Here is a 17,647-nt window from a genome sequence, read left to right as displayed (position 1 = left end):
TTAAAATTACGCTCGATGTTGATTTTTACGAGTCGGATATTGATTGGTTGAGATAAATGTCTAGGTTATAATGTTGAGATTTTTAGGTTTTGATACTTTGTGATGTTAATAGAAATGATTGGAGATACAAGTATATTGAAAATTTATCAGAGATATTAATGAATAGGAAGAAGTAATCATGCATTTTATACTATAGAGAATATATGCTGATACGTTATAACCTTTGGAATATAAGGTTGGAGATAAATATATATTCATTGATGAAGCGTAGAAAGTTGTAAACATGTAGAGATTTTTTTATTATATATACATAAGGATTATTGCAAATAGATTTGAGGTTATTATAAACAAATGTAGCAGATTTTTGGATGACTAGATAATTTTGGAATTGATCTAAAGGATAAGAACTTTAGAGTAAGATAATCGTGTGTTTTCAGTAATAAATTTTAGTTACAAATATGTGGACTTAACTTTATTTATGATTATTAGGTGATATTAATGATATTATAGAAAGATTTTGATGATGCTATAAGATTAAATTGCTCGGTATATGCGGTGGACTTTGGAGGATGTGATAAAATATTAAGTTAAAACTCTTAAGGAATTATGAGGTTTAAGTGATTTAATAATTACAAATTAGAAATAAGATATGATGGTATTTAGTCATAGATGTTAAATTGACATATTGTGTGTTTTAACATGTCACTTGTTTTGAGGATACTATTTGGAGAAATAACTAGATAAAGTTATTCATAGAGCCTATAGTTACGATCCTTTATTATGATTGATATATTATTTGAAAGTTGCGTTAATTGCTCCATAAAACAGTATTGAAGAGAAAACGAAGAACTACTATTATATATGGAAAGCATACTAATGAATGTTTATTATTCAACTAGATGATAGACAAATAATGATGTATAGGAAGTGATCATAGTTGAAACACCCATCTCTAAAATTCATGTGTTCTTCACATGGAATAATTCATGTGACTCACATGACCTGTCAGTATAATATTCTCACAAAGTATCTAAGATAGATCTAAAATACCATAATAATTTAAGCAAATAATTTAGATTTATAATTATTATAGGCTTCAAGAAGCCTCGAGGAATACATATTCATATACAAACTTAAAACATAAAAACCCTCGCAAAGGCTAAAGTTCAACTAGGAAGAAAAATATAAGTAACAATGATAAGAAAATAAATTTGCTACTCCTCAATGTTAGTATCCTCCGTATTTAACTCTGAAATGTTTCTATCAAAAAGGTGGTGAGTATATGGTATAGCAAGTATAATTTAATAATAATCTATGAAAAGAATCTCAAGTGCAAAGAAAATAAAAAATGACTCTGCCTCACCAAATCGAAAACCAAGTGAATTTTCAGTGCTTATAACCCTTTTTTATATGAAAAATACTTTCTAGAAAAAGAATATCATCCAAATACCCACATGGACAGGGCAGAGAGGAACAATTCCCTATGCTTCTAAATTATTCTAAAAGGAAAATCAAATTCCAACGTATCTGCCATCTAAACAAGCTCCTGGACGGGCCGGGCCTTTGGCCCGAAACCAGAAGTTGACCGTCCGATCCATTTGACGATGCTCTCCTCCCCTCTTCACCACCATCTCTCTCCAGTTCAAAGACGAACACAGATAGAGAGAGAAAGAGAATAGAGAGGGAGAAGAGAGCAATGGTGGTGGTGGATCTAGGCGAATTCGCAGAGGAGGGTTTTGATCCGAAGAGATGGATCAATACTGCGCTGGGTTCGCGCCACCCTCAGGATACAATTGATCGCTTCCTCTCCGACTTGGAGGAGAGCCTTCGCGCCTCCGCCGACGACATCTCCGACGCGCTCGAGAAGGAGAGCGCCGACGCCCTCCGCCGCGTCCCCCTCGCTTGCCGCGACGTCCTCCGCCTTCGCGACGACGCCCTTGCCCTCCGATCCCTTGTCGCCTCCATCCTCACCACCCTTAAAGAGGTTTGGTCACTATCAATTTCTGGGTTTTTAGCTTCTTAGAATCCGATTTGGGTTTTGTTACCTTTTCCTTCTGCCTTGGCTTGGGAAATCGAAAGATCTTTGCTGTGATTAAATGCCAGTTCGATTCTTTCGGTTGATTGGTTTCATGATCTCGCCACTCTCTAGTAGGTATTACCACATTCCTCTCCATTTCTTTTGCTTCAACCCGATGAGAATTCTCGCGTTTGATTGATTTGGTTTGTTTAATTGTATCTGGGTTTTGTAAGATTTCGCGCCTAGATTTTTTACTTACAGTTATCTTGTTTACCTTTCTGACTCATTCAGTCCTTTTGCACTTTTATTCGCTCGTTCATCAATGTATGAGTGGAAGTATTACGATAGGAATAGCTGAGTTGTTTTGGATGAGATCTACTCAGACCAAGGTTCTATTGATCGAGTATTGATAGCATCCGTTGATAAAATGCTACATAATGAAGTTAAAAGGAAACTGGTTTTGAATGCTAGATTTCGATCTTACCATTTTATTTGACTCAGATAACTTCAATACTTTAAATATGTCTATTTGAAGTTCTATGTAATGGTTTTATTTTCTGAGGTTTGTTCGTTTAATTCTTTTTAACTGTTTCGATCTACATAACATTATCAGTTATGATCCTGGTGACTGGAGATTGTTCCATCCATATAATATTTGCAAATTACTAGCTCTGATTTTTTGATGTAGCTTCCTGTATTCCTTATGGCAGGCAGAGGGAACATCTGCAGAGTCAATTGCTGCCCTTGCTAGAATTGATACTGTTAAACAACGTATGGAAGCAGCGTATGCAACATTGCAGGTACAACTTTTTCCAGATAATGTTCTTTTATGAGGTGGATGAGTGTGAAAAAGTGGTATTTTAATTTTTAAATTTCTCAGAGAAAGTTGATTATGTAACATTCTCTTAATTTCTGGGGGCTGAACAGGATGCTGCAGGATTGACCCAGTTGAGTGCAAGTGTTGAGGATGTATTTGCAAGTGGAGATCTTCCTCGAGCGGCAGAAACCCTTGCCACTATGAGACATTGCTTATCAGCTATCGGTGAGGTACCATCTTCTTATCTTTGTGTTGTACTGAGTTAGTGAGGCACACTTATTTGTTAGATATAGTTGTTGAAAAAAAGAAACTTGTGTCCAGGTTGCAGAGTTTGCTAATGTGAGAAAGCAGCTTGAAGTCTTAGAAGATAGGCTAGATGAGATGGTCCTACCTCGTTTGGTGGATGCTCTTTCAAATCGCAAGGTTTTTTTCTCTTCCATTTGTTCCCTTCTCTGTGTACACATTTGGAACTTTTGGTGGCTGAAAGTGATCTTTTATGCAATTAATGGCTACTAATTTACCATAATACATTCTAAATTATCATATAAAGGTTGATGCTGTTCAAGATTTACGTCGAATACTTATTCGTATTGGGAGGTTCAATTCACTAGAGCTACAGTATACCAAGATGCACATCAAGCCTCTAAAAAAACTGTGGGAGGACTTTGATTCCAGACAAAGAGCTAGTAAGCTAGAGGTGGAGAAGAGTGGTGAAACTATGACCTCCAATTCATTTTCCAGCTGGTTGCCAAGTTTTTATGATGAGATTCTACTCTACCTTGAACAAGAATGGAAGTGGTACGATAATTACATCTCCTTTTCCTTTTCTTCCAATTTTTGAATTTTAGTAAGCTGCATGTAAGTTTTGAAGTGACCTTTTTCTGCATTCATCATTGCATATGTGTATAATTCAACTTATGCAAGGAAGTTTCATATCCAGTGGATTTATTTGATATTATTCTGTTACATAACTTCTGTAGCTAAGCTCCTAGATTTGATACTTAAATATAGAGGGTAAAATTCTGTGATAGTACATCCATCATTAGGCATAAATTACCAAGAATTAAGAATCATGCACATTTGCTTTGACATTCCATTCATTGCAGTTGTGGAAGTGCGTGAATCTGTAGTTCTGTACTTCCAGATTTTAAATTACTAGGTCAAGGTATATGGTTGAAATTACCCTTTTCTTACAACCTATAAATGTAATATGCAAAGAGAAAAATAATGTTAGTTATTTTTTCTCATAATATTGAATTGTATTATCATGTACTTGCATTATCATTTTGACCTGTTATGATATTTTTGTGGTATTGTGCACACTTTGATTTTCTATCAAGAATAGATTATGCATTCGTGTGTACTTATATTATAAGTTAGCAAAATATTTCTTTAGATGTATTTATACTCTAATTTTTTTATCTAATATTTTCCGGTATCCTAAACATGTCGTGTCCTATTTTATCAAGATCTGTTATATCCTCATGTCCGTATCGCGTCGTATCCATGTTTCATATGCGTGTCCGTACTTCTTAAGTTATAAAACATCTATTTTATTAAAGTTATTAGAATAGTCAAGTAGAATTAGACAAATCATGAAGGCATGAGTCTCATATAATAGATGATTGAATTATTAAATACATGCATTAGTTGACAATAGTTAACCGAACTAAATAAATAATAGTGAAAAGCGTTGACAAAATATCTAATTCTGCATTGAGTGATATTGGGGATCAAAGGCTTCATCAATTGGCACAATAATACATAAGAATGCTATGTCAAATATCGTTGATAATCTTCAAAACTCATAACAACATTGGTAACGCTCGTTGAGGTGCCTTACATGCTCTCTGTAGATATCTAGAGGGTTCACTTCTTGTATAACATGTGAAGGATAGTGAATGTACGCATGAACGACTGACATAACAGTCTTGATGTTGAATGACAAGCATAAAGTATTGCTTATTTCTACAGATAACACCTCTCTGAGAAGGACGTGACAAGGATCCATGTGTAACCCTCTCATCATTACTATCATTTTTAGACCGTCTTATCATTGTCATCACTATACTATGTCTAGATTAGGGCATATGACTATAGGAAAGGGAAGAGGCGTCACACTCTCCTAATGGGACATCCTCAATTGCATCTATAAGGGATCAACTGGTCGTGAAGAGGATTTAGCTCACCAACACTCCGAAATCCAACATTGTCTTAGCCAACACTAAAATGTCCATCATTTACTCAAAAGGTCTGACACTTTGACTCTAGCTTTGACTACCATGACTTTGACCTTACATGAGACACCGAAACTTCTAACTTGAGTCTTCATGATATTTTATTTGAGCATCACTATATACATTGCATGTTAAGGCTTCTCTTTGCATGTGCACGAGCAGTCTCAGTCCCTCCTAACATACTTTACAACAAGTCTTTCCACATTTGTCACTTAAGTGTTCTTAGCAATAAATCTATAGCATTGAGGTGGATTAACAACCTACATTCATTCCGTCGTGGGATCCTCCTCTAGGTACTTCTCCACAATTCCCTTTGCATGTCAGGGCTCAATGCTTAACCCATGTTATTGTATTGTGTTTATTATGCTTCTAAAATAAATATGATTTTTTTGGGGGAGATAGGATTCTTAGGTCAACTATATTTATTAATTTATATTTATGAAGAATAGAAGTCCCAAGTCAAAGTCAAAAACCAAAAAACTAGAGTTTTACTAGGTTTACAAACCTGATTAAGAATCAAACTTTGGAAATTGAAACTAAGTAGGAAATGGAGATTCAAATACTACTTTAACTATAAAAATTGAACTCAAGTTAAGTGAGTCAAAATTCGAGTAATTGTAGAAAACCAAAAGTTGAGTAAGAGTAAGAAAAGGAAATATGATAAACACACTGACATGTTTTTTTAACGTAGAAAACCTCTCACATAGAAAGGAAAAAACGATTTACTCACCCAAAACCGATTGATCTATTCTACTAATCAATAGAAAGAAGACTTATTTACAATCCTTCCCGACACTTCAATGTTATAGTGTTTAAGTAACCTCTTGAATAGGAACCACCTGACTAACTATCCTTGTGAAGTAGAAAGTCTCTCTTTAGTAAGCACCCGAGCTACGGCTTAACTCCCAATTCTCATGGCAGTGTGGTGGTAGATTTGGATATAGACAACATTGGTTCAACTTCTATGATTCTTTTGGTTCATCCTCTATTGAAGAATATGCACTCAAACACATGTTGATGGCTCTCCGCACAATAGGTATGAAATATACTTTGTGAAGGATCCTAAAACTCATAGATGATTTTTATAAAGTTTTCTTGAGTTGGATCTTCCTCTAGACCTCTGAATTACTTATATAGAGGTGAGGAATATTTTTACTTCAAATTAGAAGAGTCTATTAAAGGAAGAAAAGTTTGAATGGGTTCCTAAAATCATGTTTCCTAACCTGTGTATGCTAACCAGACATTGTTTAAGTGCTATTCAGATACCAATTAAAATTTCTTAAAAGTTCTGTTCCCATCGTCTAATTCATAGAATATATATCATAAATACTTAGTAATGTATTTTGATCATACATAATTCATAGATTATATATCATTAATACTTAGTGTTTTATGTCCACAATTTTGCTATTACAACATTTGGCAAGGTTTCAAAATTCGATATTAGGATCGAGATTAGCCATTAGAAAAAATGATATGTATCGACTGTATTTGTCATATTGGCTGCTCGTATCGGATTGGACTAATTTTAATTATATAGAATTCTAAATATTATTTAAAATGCAGAAAAATTTATAAAAATAAAAGAAAAATATGAAAATAAAAATAGTCATATATGAAGCCTAAAAATTAAAGAAAAAATTCACTCAAAACTATAATAAATTTCCGACTTGAATTTTATAATTTTTATACTCGTAAATGACTATTACAGAACAATAGTGAAGAAAAAGATCTCTCTTCACTGATATTCTATAACAGTAAGAAAAGAAGAGTTAAAAAGTGGGCGAGAAGGAAGGAAAAAAATAAAAAACTCATTCGAGTTTACCAAAGTGTAGACTAACCAAAGGGGCTCACTAGAATGGCTACTAAATGAACTCGGTGAAGTGTGAGAGTGAGAGAAGAGTGTGTGCGAGAGATATTTACTCTTTGTTGTTCTATAGTAGTAAGAAAAGAGGAGTTAAAAAGTGGATGAGAAAGAAGGAAAAAAATAAAAAAAACTCATCCGAGTTTATCAAAGTGTGGACTAGCCAAAGGGGCTCATCGGAACGGCTACCAAATGAACTCAGTGAAGTGTAAGAGTGAGAGGACAGTGTGTGTGAGAAATAGAGAGTAAAAACTAAAAATTTAAAAAGAAAACAGTTAATAACATTAATTATTAATGTCTCATAGGTTAGATATATTTTAGATTCGACCGATTCGGCCAAAATTGGCCGATACTAGCTGAAACCGGTCCGATCGGGATTGATTATGGCTGATCCCAATCTGGTTAGGGATAAAGTACCGTTTGGTTACTAAATCTGGTTAGTGTTTCCTAACCAAGTTGAAAGAAAGTTTTATACTGGTAGCAAACACCACTTTGATGCTTTTCTTGCAGAAAACAGAATAGTTGTTCTATATCTTTATATCTTAATGTTGATTAATTCTTTTTTCAATGTCAATCTTATATTATTTTCATCTTCTTAAATATAGAAGAGTCCCTACTTTAATACTGGTAATGTTAGACATTGAAACATGCAATTCGATGAAGTTACTTGCTAATAAATGTGATACTTGTAGGTGTATAAGTGCATTCCCTGATGATTACAAGTCTCTTGTTCCAAAACTACTTGTTGAGACCATGACTGAACTGAGTGCATCTTTCATTAGCCGAGTGAACCTTGCAACAGGGGATGTTGTTCCTGAAACCAAAATGCTTGCAAAAGGTTATCCAAAAACTTATTTCTCTCTTTATATCAATGAACTAATGCTTTTCCATAACTTGGTTTTCGTTTTTACTCCAACGGTAATTATATCTTCAGGTGTTTGTAATTATGTCTTTGGTATTTCGACATTAGCTCATTTGTGTACACTAGTTCTGTGCTTTCTTAATTGTTTTAGGCTACTCATTATCTAAGATCATGTACACTTCTTTTGTGGAGAAAAAAGTTCAACCATTAGTAGATCCAATTCTTGCGGCTTGTTGGCATGAGAAATCTCTGCAGAGGGGTTCATGCTTCCTTGCACAGTCATCGCGCTGATGATAAAGGAGGGGCATTGATTTTAGTCTGAATCATTGTAAGATTTTGCAGCTTGTTGCCAATGACCAATGTTAATCTCATTCTGTGGAATTTTCCTTTAAGTGAAAATTTGTTGTGCAATTCTACCAAGCTAATGATGTACTAAATTTTTCACAAGTAATGTCTAAATCAATATCATTGAAATTCTATTAATTAAGGTAGTTTAAGTGCTCATATTAACTCTTGCAGCTAATTGCTCTTATTTCTATATATTTGATCATAAATCTAATCTTTCTAATTTGTAATCTTTGATTTTATTTTCTATTATCCTAACTTCGACTATCCCTCTTTTAGTATAGTCAGTGCCTAGTTTGTGCCTTCAACAACAAAAACACCAATGGAACATTGTAGGTTATCTGTCACTTAGTACTGTACTTGGAAATTCCATTATTCCTTTAAAACAACAAGATCAGTTTCCTAGGAACCTATTATAAGCTTTATCTAATTCAATGAGAAGCATATTGATCTAATTGGTTTAGGAGATATTGGACAAAACATTTAGTAAATAACAAGTTCTATTGTTGCTAAACGTGGCATAATGCCAAATATATATATCTAGAAATCTCATCATATGTAATCTTTGTTGAATCACTTTTAAATGAAGGTCTACTGCCTGATGCATCATTAGTTACAAGTTACTTTGGAATGCCTTTTTTGTTCTTAATTTTTGTCAGTAGGTACTAATATTTCTCCTGCCAATTTGAAATTATTCTAAATAAGGTAGTCATTTACATCATATTGGACAAAACATTTACGTCAAAATATTTTGGTTGTTTCGGTTCTAGTTTCTGTGTCGATTTCAGATTTCTTTTGATTAATATTCTTCTTTATTTTATTTTTCAATACATTACGCAAGATCTAGTAGCATGAAAGCAATGAACTTGATATTGGGTTAGGTACAAGTTTGATTCACGTCAAATCCAGCTAGGAATGTAAAACATACTTTAAAAAAATTGTTGTTAGGATTGTTTTGGTTGGATACTAGTTTCAGGAAGTTTCAGATCGGACATGACCGAACTGCGAAACATTTCAGTGAAATGTCTCGGTTTCGGGTGACACTTCAAACCATGCTCCTAAGGACTTCCTAGCCTCAGAAAGAGTACATACAGATCCTTGAAATATTCCTATTTGTTTTCTTTTAAAACAACTTCCATTGCGCATACCCTTTTCTTTTCTACATATTTCTCATTTTCTCGAATCTTGATCCCATTTATGTTATGCACGTAAAATTTCCACTCTTTATTTCATTATTCTAGCAAGTATATATGTCTCTCTCGATCTTCATTCTTGATTCTATGATTATCATATGAGTGGATTTTGCCTTCATTTCTTACATTTCTTTAGCCTCGAGTGTGTACTTTTGCACTGATTACTTTTTAAAGGCATTATTAATCAATCATAACATTTTGTGTTCAGTTCTTGTATCATGCATCTCCTTTTCTTTATCACATCATTCTTGAACTGCATTCTTTCCACTAGGTTTGATATTTAGTTTTTCGGTCACATACTTTTTTTTTCTTCATCTTTCCTTTTCTTCATCTATCATGCTGTATTCCTACTTATCATTCTCTTTTATTAATTTCTTATCCTTTAAGTCTTTGATGGATTGTTTTATTGGCATCTTTCCAAAGTGAATATCTGACCCTTTTTAAATTTACTCTCTTTAAGATCGTTATGTATGTTTAGCCTCCCACCCATTTCTTCTGCCCTTTATTCACACAAAGTTTATCTCCTGCACCTGATCACCAATTTAGTGAATTTGACTACATCATTTAGTCAAATATGTCTATGCTTCCGTTTGCAATTCATTCTGACCAATCTGTCCAGAATGTGACAGTTGGGATAAGCCTGATTGACCTTTATGGATCTTATGTCTTTTTAGACTTTTTTACATGTTTTGTGGTATATTTGACTGCTTGGACAAGGTAGGACAAAGTAGAATATCTAGGAGATGTATATGTAAGTTGTCAGTTGGTTGTTTGCCCTGTTTTGCCCTGGATGTTGTTTGCTCTTGCTCAAAATTTGTCTCGTGGACATACAGGAGGTTAAAGTGGCCAAGTAGCATATTGTTTAATTGGTTGTGTACTTCAGCCTTGGGCTGCTAAGAATATTACTATGTGAACCAAGCCTGGCGCTACTGAAACTGTTACTCTAGTCTTGCTGTTTGCTAGTCTTCACTGCGATCATGCTGGCTTTGCTCGTGAGAAATTCAGCCTCAATGCAACTCTATTTCCCATTTTGAAATTCGTTTTACCGTGTTCAGTTGAAATCTACTTTATATCTTTCCCATGTATCAGGATCATATGTGAAATGTCATAAGAAATTTCTGAATGCCATATGAATTCCTTGCCATCAAAATTTTCAATTTTCCTAGTAGAAAGTTCTTTGATTTCTACATGATGGCATGTCATACATTTGCTATTGCATGGTTTTACTTTTCTTATGGTTCTTCATATGTTATTTATTATACTCTTGTCCATACATGGGCATTTATATCCTTCAAGGTCTTGGCCTTTTACTCCTTATGAGTCTACCTGAAATAGATGTAAGTTCTTAATATATTGTGGGCTTGCTTATTTACTCTGTGTATTCAGGTGTGATGGATATCCTGTCTGGTGACATGTCAAAAAGTACTAAGCTGCAGAATAAGCACCTTGAGGCCCTAATTGAACTGCATAACATGACTGGCACTTTTGCTAGAAACATCCAGCACTTATTTTCGGAATCTGATCTCGCAGTTCTACTAAGTACATTGAAATCTATATATTCCCCTTATGAATCATTTAAAGTAAGGTATGCTGTCTATTTTTAACTGAATTTGTTTTTATTCCTTGACTACAATAGATTTGGAGTTAAGATGCAGTATTTTACTTTGTAGGTGCATAAGTTTTTGAAAGAGAGGCCTGTATTTGAAAGTATAATCACTGTTAACTAGTTAATTCTACAATTGATGATTTTCCAGGTATGGACAAATGGAACGTGCTATCCTTTCCTCTGAGATCTCAGGAATAGATATCCGTGGAGCTGTTTCTCGCGGTGTGGGTGCACAGGGTATAGAGCTGAGTGAAACAGTCCGTAGGATGGAGGAATCCATTCCACAAATCATAGTCCTCCTTGAAGCAGCTGTTGAAAGATGCATTAGTTTTACTGCTGGCTCTGAGGCCGATGAACTCATGCTGGCCCTTGATGACATCATGCTGCAGTATATATCAAACTTGCAAGATACTCTAAAATCATTGAGAACAGTATGTGGAGTGGATAATGATGGCGCAAAAAAGGATGCAGGTTTAGATAGAAAAGAAGGAGCGCGTTTGGTGGATGTGGTATCTGAAGAGGAGGAATGGTCCATTGTCCAGGGTGCTTTGCAGATTCTTACCGTTGCAGATTGCCTAACCAGCAGAACATCAGTTTTTGAGGCTTCTTTACGAGCTACTCTGGCTAGAATTGGGACAAGCCTGTCCTTTTCTGTTTTTGGTTCAAGCTTGGACAAATCTCATGCAGTGACTACAGATGAGAATGTAGAACTGTCTCTTGCAGGAAGGGCAGCCCTTGATGTGGCAGCCCTGCACCTTACTGATGTTCCTGAAAAAGCTAAGAAGCTTTTTAATCTATTAGAGCAGGTAAATTTGACTATGTTTCAAGATCTTTTGCATGTAGTGTCTATTAATTGGCAGCTTTCTATTTGTGTCAGACATGTCAGCTAGTTCCATCCATGCTTTATGATGGTACTCGTGCATTCTTGATGTTAGATCAGATATGACCAGATGTGTGTACGATCCTAGTCCTGATGCATCTATATTTTGGACTTTGTCATATCTAGTACTTTTACATCTTAACTAATTGAAATTTGCACCCAAATTATTAATATAGAATGTCTAAACTACTAGTTTTTTTTTTCCCTTCCATCAATTTTTGTATAGCTTTAAAATTTACTCTTTGTAGAAAATATCTCCCATATTGTGTGCTCATACCTAAGAAAACAAGATATACAAACAAGTTTCCAAGTATCAAGATCAGGATCTAAATTGGGATTCGGATGACCGCCTGTAAAGACAATACGTATTGGTCGTATCAGTTTCATTGGCCTTCTGTATCGGCCAATACAATATTAGACTTCTTTTAAACTACATAAAATTGTAAAAAAATTTAAAAGGTGCAAGAAAACTTTTAAAACTTTAGAAAAGGTGACAGAAAAATAAGAAAATAAGAATTACTCATATATGAAGTCAAAAAAAAAAAAATTATCACTCAAAATCATTATGAATTCTGAGTTGAATCTAGTAAATTTCTATGCTATATATTATCACTACAGAAGTGAAAGGAAGAAGAGATCTCTCTCTTCACTATTTTTCTACAATATTAAGAAAGGGAGAGTTAAACAATATGAAAGAAAGAGAGAGAATAGAAATGGGGAAAAAAATAAATAAAAAAGAAAAAAATATTCAGTCAAGTTTAATAAAGTGTGGAGTAGTTGGAGGAGCTCATTGGATCAATTGCCGTGGGAGCTTGCTTGTTTGATCGTCGGATGAGTTCAGTGAATTATGAAGGGGTAGGAGGAGATTATGTGTTTGTGAGAAAGTAAAAGGTAAAAATTTTAAAAGAAAGCAGTTGAGAACATCAAATACTGATGTCATCTAGGTCGGATTCATTTTAGATATTTAAGAAAACCTGTTTTGGCCAATTTCAGCCTATACCAGTCCGAAATTGGTCACTAGACTGGGTTTGGGTTAAGATCACAATCTGTTTCATAAAAAAAAACCTTGAATTTATAAGTGGGCCTTGACGCCTTACTTATTACCCCATATCAATCCCTATAAACCTTTTTCTATTTCTGCCACCGTCCTTGTTGCTCATTTGCATTCATACCTTTGGAACACTATCATTTGTCATAACCTGTGTGGTCACTTTACTGTTTGTAAATGTAATTATATAATTCAAGTGTTGGAAAGTGTTTAAAATAATCTTGTTTTTCTTGATTTTTGCATCGGATTGATCGTCTATTGTCATATAGTTCGTTGTTATGCTTAGTCGTTTATTATCCTACCAGATATTATCATATATGCAGCCATATAATTTTACCCTTTTGATTTATACATGCTACTCAGATTGTTCTCTTTGATTTATACATGCTACTCAGATTGTTCTCTTTGATTTATACATGCTACTCAGATTGTTCTCTTTGATTTATACATGCTACTCAGATTGTTCTTCTTTGTTGTTTCTGTTCTTACTAGTTGTTCTTTTCACTTTATTTAAGAACTACACATTATTTCATCTGTATAGATTGCCTATTTAATTTCTGAAATATGTTCATATGTCATGTCATATCTGTTTGGGGCTGTCAGATATCTAAGAGTCATCCATTTGTAACTACTACTGTCACTATATCAATAATATCCTTGGTTAACTTGCAGCATATTTCCTTACAAATGCTAAGGCTCTCATGTACTTAAACAGTACTCAGTCTGTCTCATGCTATTACATTAGTTTGAAGGTGGACTTTAAACATATACTCAATGATGTCTGACCTTTGTGATCACGTAAATTATTATGGACAAAAATTGTGTTTGAATGCATTTCTATCCTGTTTTAAATGTACTGATAATTTGCTCATCACACATTTCAGTTAAACCGTTTCCTTGTCTATCTCTTCATGACAGTTGTGGATAGGAATATCTCCCAAAATATTGTTTATTTTCTGATAGGTTTTTATTATGTTCTTGTAGAGAAAGTAGGATGAGTGAATAGCTGAAGTTTTAACAGTAAAAGGATCTTTTAAGTTATCCTGAAACGCATAAGACGAAAGCTAGAATTTTTTTTTGTTGATATCTCATGCCTATTATATACTAGACTAGTAGTCTTACTGTTGATGTTATGTTTTAATTGGTTGAAGTTAATACTGATAGACACTGCTATAAATCATAGTGAGAGTCCGAGGGATGTGGATTCGTTGTGGGTGGACTCTATCTGAGTTTGTCTGGACAACCCATCCTAAGTGTGCCAGCTCATCAGTCACATCCATCGGATGGCCACAATTGCACTCTCTTTGATCTGTTGGGTGATAAGTATTTTATTTCAAGCATGATTGTGGCCTCTAGATGTGTGCTGTCAATGCGTTGGCATACATCCAACGGTGTGGCTTAATTGACCTAGATCAGTCCGGCCCCCACTAAAGCTGCTCTTGAGTTTACAGCTTTAAAGTTAAATCCGCAAGAGTCAGTTGATAATGGTAGAGGAGCCATTTAACATCCATATCTAATAAGGGACTATCGTAGCATGGTAGAGTTTAGTTGAAAGGCTGAATTATCAAACTCACCATAATGGATCTTCTTTATTTACAATTTGGTGTTGTCATTTAAGATGATATGATTGACGTAGATTGCTTCCAATGACACATAATAGCACTGGTAATGCATCAAGTGTATGTGAGGAAGATGGTGGATGGCATTGATTACACCTATTTTCCTCCATGCCTCTCTTAGATCACTTTATCAGAGAACTTTGCAGTTAAATCACTTTCTTAGATAACTTTGCAATTAAATTACTTTTTTAGAGAACTTTGCAGTTTTAATTAAGTTGTGCTTATTTAAGTGGAATAGGGGAATTAAGTGTAGGATGCGTGAGAACTATAATTTGTTTCAGAACCACTTATTTTTGTCATGAATGTAGAAATATTATTTTTGCAAGTTAAAGAGCTTTGGCTTTTTGTCTCAACAAAATGAAAAAAAAAGAGGCTTTAGCTTTTGCTGGTAGTAATAATTTTACATAGTGCACATGGAGACACAACCAGTATTCCTGTATAGACAGTTTGGGTGCTACTGTCCTATTAATTTGTCATTCTCTAATGCATTAATTAGAACAAAGGCTCCCCCTTTTATTTTCCCTGTTTTGAATATCTCTTTGTTGTCGTGCAGTCAAAGGACCCAAGATTTCATGCACTGCCCCTCACATCTCAAAGGGTTGCAGCATTTTCTGACACAGTAAATGAACTTGTATATGATGTGCTTATATCCAAAGTAAGGCAGCGTCTAAGTGATGTTGCCCGATTACCAATCTGGTCTTCTGTGGAGGAGCCAAGTTCTCTTCCTCTTCCAAGTTTCAGTGCATACCCACAAACGTATGTGACCAGTGTTGGCGAATATCTTCTCACTTTACCTCAGCAGTTGGAGCCATTGGCGGAAGGCATCTCCGGTAATGAGACCAGTAATGAGGAAGCTCAGTTTTTTGCTACTGAATGGATGTTTAAGGTAATATTATATATATATGGATTTTGTTCTTCTGGGTTGATGTTCTTATAGAAACATGGGTTTGACATTGGAGTCTATGTGAGCTTGAAACTCTTAAAATTCTTGCCACCTATTTTTCCTGATCATAATTCATGCTCATGTGCAGACATACAGAAATATATCTTCTCTCCTTCCTTTTGCATCTCCTTGCTGATTTATCTGAGGGTGTTTATTAGCTTTCTCTAGGCTTTGAAATTTTGAGAGCTTGTTGTTGATTATTTTCTTTCATGGTCATCATACCCGAATAACTGTTGTTTGGTGTTATTCATATTTGTTTTTTATGATATTAGGTGGCTGAAGGTGCAACAGCTCTTTTCATGGAGCAGCTACGAGGAATTCATTTCATTACTGATCGCGGGGCTCAACAGCTCTCTGCTGATATTGAGTACTTGAGCAATGTTCTTTCTGCACTTTCAATGCCGATCCCTCAATTCCTCTCTACGTTCCACACTTGCCTGTCAACCCCAAGAGACCAAATACGAGATCTTCTTAGAACCGATGGGGGAAACCAGCTTGACCTCCCAACTGCTCATCTTGTGTGCAAGATCCGCCGGATTACTTTAGATCAGTGATTTTGTTGTTTAATTTTGGTCTGCAGAAGTTTTATCATTAAAAGGACACTCTGGAGATATGAAGCAGAGCACTTCTCTGTGCTGTTGCAATATTGATTTATTAATAGGATGTCCTATAAGTTCTGGGCTCTTTGTCATATGTCTGTTGGAATTCATACAGCTTGAAGATATTTTAACTCTAGAATGTATTTTACTGGTTCAGATGATGTTGGATCAGATGAGATGTTCAGAGCTACAGGGAAGGCATTGAGTTCAAAGTTAAAAGGAGAAAAGTTTCAGTAATCTACAATTGTCTGATTTATTTATATCTGCATGAATTCCTGAAATCCAAGGTTTATAGTTAATGAAGTACCCAAGAGTGTCTCTTTACCCTGTAAATTATTAATTTTGATATCTGACCAAGTACAATTTATACTTGCCATTTCTTTTGTTCCTTTTTTATTCAAAATTTTAATTTGTGTCTGTTTGCATATCATATCATAATTAGTTTTATTGTGAAGAACCTCAGAGGCTGTATTGTTTATCATCTTTCTGGTCACCCAGATATATTCAATTGCAATTTGCAAGCCTTGTTGTTGGACTAAATTTTCCCTCTAGTCAAAATTTATTGTCAACCATTTCCTAAAGTTACTAGTATACCTGCTCAGCCTATGATCATCTACGATGTTTAACTAGCATTTTGCATGAAAATGGATGGCCACAATATGATTGAATACTAGAAGAGGGAGACAAGTGTGCCTTAAATAACCTCCACTTATTAAATTAACTTTTAAAAGCAAAAGTTAACAGCCTCGGCTTTAGGGAGTTGGCTTTCATGGGCGACCTTTTAAAAAACACAGCCTCCCAACTAGGTTGGGCAGAGGGAGGATTTTTCCAATTACTAGATATGTGAAAACTGAGATGTAAACCACTTGCAAAGCATATGTATACTGTATTCAAAGCTAGTAAAAGAATTTAGAAGAGAGGAAATAAAGCTAGTAAAAGAATTTATATTTTAGTTGCTTTTGGTTTCAGACCTTGTATTTGGTGTATTTGTTTTCTAGTCCTTAACTTATGTATATTAGTCATTGCTTATGTGGAAGTGTGCTATTAGTAAAGTCAATATGTAATGAAAATAAATAAATAAATAAATATTGGGTCTATGTGAAAATTGCAACCAATGGAGGGGGTCCGATCTACCCACCTATTTTATATTTTATATTTTTTTTTTATTGACCCTTACAAACTTCAAGCTCATCATCTTGTTCCTGATTTTTGTTTTGACCAGTAACCCAGCAAGTTTTTAAGCAGAGGTTGACTATATAAATTAACTATAATTGCCTCCACCCATGAAACCTTCTCGACTTGATAATTGACTTCAGACGATCCCTTGTTAGAACAAGGGTTAAACATTAAAGATGACTGCACGCATGATGCCATTTCTTGATTTTCGACTTAACCACAAGTGAAGGTTGACTGACTGCTTCATCTATATCAAGAAGATTGAATATGTTGTATAGCATTAGAATCATATATATCCGCATGGAAGGAACAGTAAGGACAGATGGAGCTTGTGGACCTTTATATATGCAATATGTTCTATTGACATACTTTCATAGCGTAAAAGTTTAACGTGAGTTCTTGGTAGTTCCTACAACTGTTCCTCCTACAAATTTGTCTGGA

At 34.7% G+C, this 17,647-nt stretch overlaps 1 protein-coding gene across 1 annotated transcript; it reads left to right on the top strand.

Annotated features, from left to right (window-relative positions):
* Positions 1–1,627: 1,627 nt before the first annotated feature.
* Positions 1,628–16,267, top strand: LOC140770334 (conserved oligomeric Golgi complex subunit 7). Its single transcript, XM_073111483.1, has 10 exons — positions 1,628–1,984; positions 2,728–2,817; positions 2,945–3,064; positions 3,156–3,257; positions 3,385–3,632; positions 7,628–7,773; positions 10,722–10,920; positions 11,090–11,747; positions 15,042–15,374; positions 15,704–16,267. The coding sequence occupies exons 1-10, from the start codon at positions 1,697–1,699 to the stop codon at positions 15,983–15,985; spliced, it is 2,466 nt and encodes an 821-aa protein (XP_072967584.1). The 5' UTR covers positions 1,628–1,696; the 3' UTR covers positions 15,986–16,267.
* Positions 16,268–17,647: the final 1,380 nt, after the last annotated feature.

Source organism: Typha angustifolia, chromosome 11 (assembly GCF_048772165.1).
Source record: "Typha angustifolia cultivar Huaian chromosome 11, ASM4877216v1, whole genome shotgun sequence".
NCBI lineage: Eukaryota > Viridiplantae > Streptophyta > Magnoliopsida > Poales > Typhaceae > Typha > Typha angustifolia.
The sequence above is the reverse complement of the archived record's forward strand: the minus strand, read 5'-3'. Positions and strand labels throughout refer to the sequence as shown.